At 34.7% G+C, this 7605-nt stretch overlaps 1 protein-coding gene across 1 annotated transcript; it reads left to right on the top strand.

Annotated features, from left to right (window-relative positions):
* Positions 1-3668: 3668 nt before the first annotated feature.
* On the top strand, positions 3669-5894 carry LOC116132049 (putative disease resistance protein RGA3). Its single transcript, XM_031417725.1, has one exon. It carries the CDS (start codon positions 3669-3671, stop codon positions 5892-5894), a length of 2226 nt encoding a protein of 741 aa, XP_031273585.1.
* The last annotated feature ends 1711 nt before the right edge of the window (positions 5895-7605 follow it).

Here is a 7605-nt window from a genome sequence, read left to right as displayed (position 1 = left end):
TTCATTTTCTAAAAATAACATTATGCAAATAAAAATAATTACAATGTGTTCTCTAGTAGTTTATTTTTGAAAAATACATAAAATATATGTTTAGTTTACCTTTGTAATACCTTAATTATTAAAATTATTTCCAAAAATTATACAATATAAATTTAAACAGATATAGTACAATTAATATGACATCGTATAGTAATTTCTTTTATGTTAAATTTAGGTTAAGAAGCGAATCAACTTAGCACATATTAAAAAAAAAAAATTTAATTTTTTAAAAATATGTGTTATATTAATAGATCACCTTGATTAGATATTTTTTTTAAATGCATTTAAGGTTTAATCATTAAAAAAAAAAAAAAAAAAAAAAGCTTGAGTTAGAAAAAATTTATGTCTCTAACTTCACATGAAAACCTAAAATATGTTTAGACAAGTTTGTGTAACTTATATCTCCTATATGATTCTCAAGGGCAGTGATGTTGCTGAGATTCTCTGGTCATGCCCCTATGGCGACGACTTGCGCAGTCAACAAGTTGAGATTTCATCACGTAATTCATTGTACAAGTTGTTCTTCAATTCTAGAGGGAACCCCATCCGTGGCTCAGATGTGCTAGGATCCATGGTTCTCTAGTCGTTGCATGGTGGCAAGCTCGTTCGCGGTGTGATCACCATGCCTAGTTGGTTGCTGGTTACAGCAACGTTGCAAAGATTGGCTGAAGTTGCTGCAGCGTTCAAGGTGTCCTTACTATCGAGTTGTTGTCCTATCGAGCGCGTAGTCACCTTGTCTATCGAACTACGTTTCTGCCCAGCCAGGCTATCGAACTTTTATGTTTTGTTCATGTATAATTTTTAACCAAAGTCTTATGTTATATAATATTGGAGTAGGCCCAATTTAAATTTCTAGGGCTCCGTTTGGTTCAAGATTGGGAATACTACTTTTGGTATTCCCAAAAAAGTTAAATAATAAAATACCCAAAATCTCTCATTTTTGGGAATACTATTTTCAATATTATTTAATTTTTTTTAAACCCTCTAAATTTGTTAATTTAATTAAATACCCCTAAATATTTTTTTTAAAATTACAAAAACACCCCAACAATCCACATTTACCAGATTCCGGCCACCACTACCGAAAAATGGCCGGAATCTGGTAAATGGCGCACTACCAGCTGAATCTAGCCGGTAGTGCGCCGATCTATCCTTTTCCGGCCAGATCCACCATGGATCTGGCCGGAAAAGGCCAGATCTAAGGCCAAAGATCTGGCCGTTGACGGCCAGATCTTTGGCCGTAACACTCGGTCACGACGGCCAACAAACGGTCGTCGTTGACCATCAACGATGACCGTTTGTTGGCCGTCGTTGAGACCAAATACGGCCAGATCAACGGCCAGATCTGACCGTAGATCTGGCCGAAGATCTGGCCGTTGATCTGGCCGAAAAAGGCTAGATCGATGCACTACCGGCCAGATTCAGCCAGTAGTGCGCCATCCTACCAGATTCCGGCCATTTTCCGGTAGTGGTGGCCGGAATCTGGTAAATGTGGATTGTTGGGGTGTTTTTGTAATTTTAAAAAAAATATTTATGGGTATTTAATTAAATTAACAAATTTAGAGGGTTTAAAAAAAATTAAATAATATTGAAAATAGTATTCCCAAAAATGAGAGATTTTGGGTATTTTACTGTTTAACTTTTTTTGGAATACCAAGAGTAGTATTCTCAATCTTGAACCAAACGAAGCCTAGATCTACAGTTTCCTCATAAGAGTATTAGATTCCATAGAAAACTGTATTGGGCTTTCAAAAACAAATGTAATGTACCATTGGTTTGGCGATAGGCCCAAAATGCAAAGCCCAAACCTCTATTTCGTAGTGGACTTAACAGTAGCAACATAAAGTTTAAACGTAAAGCAAAGGGTCATATTTCCATACAATAATGATACAGACACCGATTTTTTGTATCGAATTTTTGCACTGAAGGACATAGCATCTAGTCAGATATGACCACGTTGGAGACAAAACACGTATTCCACGAATGAATGACCATCCAACAATTATGGACGCCCGTCCATATTTAATGGACGACCCAATCTTGTACGAAAATAACAATGGACTCTCGTTCATATTATATGGACGGGAGTCCATTTCCTATGGACGAGCGTCCACCTCGAATAGACGCCGGTCCATAAATTTTAAAAAATATAATAATGGATGGCCATCCATTGAATATGAACGATCGTCCATTGGCAAATAAAAATTTTTATTTGCCTTGTACAGATACCAAGGTATTGATTATTTTGACTATTTTAGTTTTGCTTCTCATTTAGATTACAGGCATATTTTTATGTTAATAAATGGTATATTGATTTATTTTGATTTTACAGGGCCAGTAGTGAATTTCGTGTAAAACAAAAGCATATTTTAACTTCTGAAGTCTATAGCTTTGTATTTCCCCATATTAGAGACCAGTAAAAACCCATATATTTTTTAGTATGTTATTATTATTATTATTATTGAAAATGGACACCAGTCCATATAATATGGATGGGCATCCGTTCTTTTATAATTTAAATTATGGACGGGCATCCATTCGAGGTGGACGCCCATCCGTAAGAAATAGACTCCCGTCCATATAATATGGACGAGAGTCCATTGTTATTTCGGCATAAGAATTCATCTAGATTGGTGGATGATCGTCCATTTGTAATTCACAACTATCCATAAAATATAGACGGACGTCTATAATTGTTGGACAACCGTTCATTTGTGATGAACGGTCGTCCATCAAATATGGACGGACGTCCATAATTGTTGGACAGTCGTTTATTCACGAAAGACAAATATTGTCTCCAACGTGGCTACGTTAGTACAAAAATTCGATGCAAATTATCAGTGTCCGTAACATTATTTTATTTCCATAACCTGCAATGCCACCCAATTTAAAAAATCTGAAAAAGGTAAAAACAAAAGCAAATTCCATTCTTTCTTTGCAAGCTTTTTTCAAACACAAACATAGGTCTTTATTTTGATTTTCTCCCTATAATCAACTAAATTCATTGAATTTAAAATAAATAAATAAATAAACTCCCTATAATCAACTAAATTCATTGAATTTAAAAGTGCAATTTGAACGACATGTAATAGTTAATAATTACTATTAGCATTAACCGTTGATCTTCGCACCCAAGTTATTATATTTTTTTCTTTCAATATTCTAATGCCAAACCTCAGCCTTGGCTTTTGCTTTTTCATTATTCGATTCTTTTCTTCTGTTGAAAGAAGAAATGAATGAATTAAGCATTGTTGTCATTAGAATTATTCGCACGTATTGGATCCTTTTCTTATCTTTGTTTAATTTATTTGATTCTTCTTCTTTTTCTCTTCTTTCTACTCTAAAACGCTCAATTCAATCTCTCAAATTCTCTCACCAAATCTCTCAAACTCTCCATTCTTAATTTGTCAGTGCTATTGCTAAGGTAACTTGATTTATGTTTATCAGCATCTTAATACCATTTTTTTCAATTAAATTCAACAATATCTCACTTCACCGCATAATTTAAGAGATGATCATCAAATAAGACTGGTCTTATTAAGTTACTTTAATATTCAATTCTATAGCTATCTTCTTATTAATTAATTCCACCTCTTAAAATCAATTTGTATTACAGCAACCAATAACAAATGGCAGAAGGAATTATGTTTGACGTTGCAGGGAAAATCATAGAGCAGTTGGGATCATTGGCTGTCCATGAAATCGGACTGGCATGGAGTGTTGAAGATGAAGTTAGCCAACTCAAGGACATTGTGAGCACTATCCGAGGGATACTTCTTGACGCTGAGGAGCAGCACAGCAAGAAGAATAATGAGGTGACAGGTTGGCTTCAGAGGCTCAAAGATGCACTCTATGATGCAGATGATTTGCTAGATGATTACTACTCTCAATTTCAGCAGCGAAAGGTAATGACTATGAATAAAATGGAAAAAGAGGTACGAATCTTCTTCTCTAAGTCTAATCAGATTGCATTTAGTATTAAGATAGCTCATAAAATGAAGAAAATTAAGGATACACTAGAGAGTATTTACAAAGCGAGACCACCTTCCCTTAGTGTACGTTTTGTTGATGAAAAAGGAGTTGTAAATTTGGAAAGGGAAACACACTCTTTTATACATACAGAAAAGGTTATTGGGAGAGGTGATGAGAAAAATAATCTTATGCAACTTCTATTGGACTCAAATGATGATGAGAATGTTTCAGTTATTTCCATATGTGGGCTTGGAGGATTAGGAAAGACCACACTTGCTCAACTTGTATACAATGATGAAAATATCATAAAACATTTTCAATTAAGGATGTGGGTGTGTGTGTCTGACGAATTTAATGTAAAATTAATTATAGAAAAGATCATAAAATCTATAACTAATAAGGAGCCTGAAAAGCTTGAATTGGATCAATTACAAAAATGCCTTCGCAAAGAAATTGAAGATCAAAGATATTTACTTGTTTTGGATGACATATGGAATGAGGATCCCAATACATGGGACAAATTAAAAAATTTGTTGTTGAATGGTGCAAGAGGAAGCAAAATATTAGTCACTACACGTAGTGAGCAGGTTGCTAAGGTTACTAGTAAACATTCATTTCATATCTATCCCTTGAGAGAGCTAGCTTCTTGGTCCTTATTTGAGAAAGTAGCCTTTGGACATGAGATAGAGTCAAAAGATCCAAACCTAGTAGAGATTGGAAAGGAGATTGTAGCTAAGTGTGGTGGAATTCCTCTTGCTATAATGACAATAGGACACTTACTTTATGGTAATAATAAGGAAGATGACTGGTTACATTTCAAGGATAATGAAATGTCAAAAATAATTCATAAGGAAAGTGATATTTTACCTATACTCAAGCTTAGTTATGATCATCTTTCCTCGCACTTGAAGCAATGTTTTGCCTATTGTGCATTGTTTCCCAAAGATTATAAGATTGAGAAGCAAAATCTTATCCATCTTTGGATGGCGCAAGGGTTTCTTCAAGGATCAAACAAGAATGAATGTCCAGAAGCTATTGGTAATAAGTATTTTATGACCTTACTTTTAAGGTCATTTTTCCAAGATCCAGAATATGATGAATGGGGCAATATAATTGCATGTAAAATGCATGATCTTATGCATGACCTTGCACAGTCAGTTGCAGGAATTGAATGCAGCATGGTAGCATTAGATACGATTGAAAGTGTGGATGTAAAATGTCGTCATTTATCACTTGATTGTGGTGAAATAAGTCGATCATGGAAATTTCCAACTGCATTGTATAGGGCCAAAAATATAAAGACTTTACTTTTATTGGATCAATTAAAATGGGAAAACAAAGTGGATGATGGTTATAAAATTTTAACAAGTTATAGGCACTTGCGAACATTGAATTTTGGAGGAATAAGGTTTCAAAATTTGTTTACTTGGAATGGTAAACTGAAGAGCTCAATTGCTAAATTGGAGCATCTACGATATCTAAATTTTTCAAATATGGATATTAAATCTTTTCCTAATTCCATTTTGAGACTATGGAATTTGGAAACATTAGATGTATCCTATTGTAGAGAGCTTATAGAGCTACCAAGAGATATTAGTAAAATGGTGAACATGAGGCATCTTATAAACAAAGAATGTTATTCTTTATTGGGAATGCCACATGGACTGGGGCTTTTAACTAATCTTCAAACACTATCACTATTCGTAGCAAGTGAGACAAATAGTTCGGCCATCAGAAAAAGCAAATACAGTGGGATAGATGAATTAAATAGCTTGAACAATTTGAGGGGAGAACTATATCTTCTAAATTTAAAATACGTTGAAAATGGAAGGTTGGCCAACTTAAATGAAAAAAGATTTCTTCAGTCTCTTATACTAGATTAGGGGAGAAGTGGATATGGGGAGGTTGAGGAGATTGATGAAGTAGTGTTAGAAGGTCTAAAGACACACCCAAATTTGAAAGAAATCACTATAGATTCATTTATGGGTGTGAAGTTTTGTAATTGGTTTTCCTCCCTTACAAATCTAACTTCAATTAGTATAAAAAGCTGTGGGCATTGCCAATCTGTACCACCATTGAATAAACTTCCTCATTTGAAGAGTTTGTCTCTTAAATTTCTCTTTAATTTGGAGTACATTTCATCAGAAGCAAGTGATAGTTGTTCTTCCACACTCTCAACAACATTTTTCCCATCACTTAAGGAACTATCACTCTTGGTTTGTCCTCAATTAAAGGGATGGTGGAAGAGAGATGTTGATGATGATGAAGGAGAGTTGCCTTCATTTCTTGCCTTTCCAAATTACATATTTATCATTGCCCAAACTTCTTGTCCATGCCACTATATCCGTCTCTTGAAGAATTGCTTTTGAGGGAAACCAACTCAAAGCCATTGCTAGAGACAATAATGTTGGTGAATAGTGTGGGACCATCAACTTCCTCCAACTTTTCTACCCCTTTCTCCAAATTAAAGTCTATGGAGATTGATGGAATTGGCGATCTAGAATCTCTACCAATGGAGGGGATGCGAAACCTCACTTCTCTAGTTGATTTGAAGATTTTTAGATGTTCAAGACTAACTCAAGTGCATCAAGGTATAAGATTTCTCACCTCACTTCAAAATCTGATGATTAAAAGGTGTGACGAGCTTGACTTTCTCGCGGATGGCGTGCAATGGCAAAGTCTTCAAAGCCTCTATTCTTTAGAACTTGAGATTCTTCCAAAATTGGTGTCTTTACCAAAGGGGCTTCAATATCTTACCTCTCTACAAAAGTTGGCTATTGGTGGTTGTGACCAACTTGAATCACTCAGTAGTGAGGATGACGATGACATGCCATGGCAAGGCTTTAGGAGCCTCCAGTCTTTAAATATTGAAAGGCTTCCAAAATTCGTGTCTCTCCCAAAGGGGCTTCAATGTGTTACCACTCTACGACGTTTGTATATTGAAGATTGTCAGAATTTGACAGCTCTACCAGAGTGGATATCCAATTCAAGTTCACTTTTAAGACTGGAGATCACAGGTTGTCCCAAATTGTCAGAGAGATGCGGAAATAACATGGGGATGGATTGGCCAAAGATTGCTCACATCCCAAATATTGAAGTTGATGACGAATGGATTCAACAGGATGGCTGCTATCAATATTCTTCTCCAACAGGTTGATACTTCTCTTGAAATTAATCAACAAGCCTTTCTTATTGTAAATGACTACTTTCTTATTTGTTTTAAGAGTGAAAAGTAGTCATGTGCTTTATCCGTTTATCATAACTAGTTTCTTACATTTTTAATACAGAATAGCGTGATAAGAGCAAACGGTTTGAAATTTGTAATTAATTGGAAGGTACTTATCTTACCTATTCATTAATTTATTCTAGTTCTTTCACTTTTGCAAGGAATTTTTATACATATAGCATCATATGGTTTTTTTAATGTCAATCTCTTTTATTATTGAATCCATAAAATTTAGATTTATTAATGCTCAATCAACCATTATTCTAATTCATCTCTTCTCTTTAAATTGTCTAATGTTTCATCAGCCCCTACTTAGTTTGCATAGTGATGGAAGGACATTACAGAAATGATTGAATGTACAATTCTAG

This window comes from Pistacia vera, unplaced genomic scaffold (genome assembly GCF_008641045.1).
Source record: "Pistacia vera cultivar Batoury unplaced genomic scaffold, PisVer_v2 Contig248, whole genome shotgun sequence".
Lineage (NCBI taxonomy): Eukaryota > Viridiplantae > Streptophyta > Magnoliopsida > Sapindales > Anacardiaceae > Pistacia > Pistacia vera.
This window is presented reverse-complemented; position numbering and strand designations above follow the sequence as displayed.

Coding starts and splice junctions, on each gene's coding strand:
- LOC116132049 (XM_031417725.1), top strand. CDS start 3,669: ATGGCAGAAGGAATTATGTTTGACGTTGCAGGGAAAATCATAGAGCAG.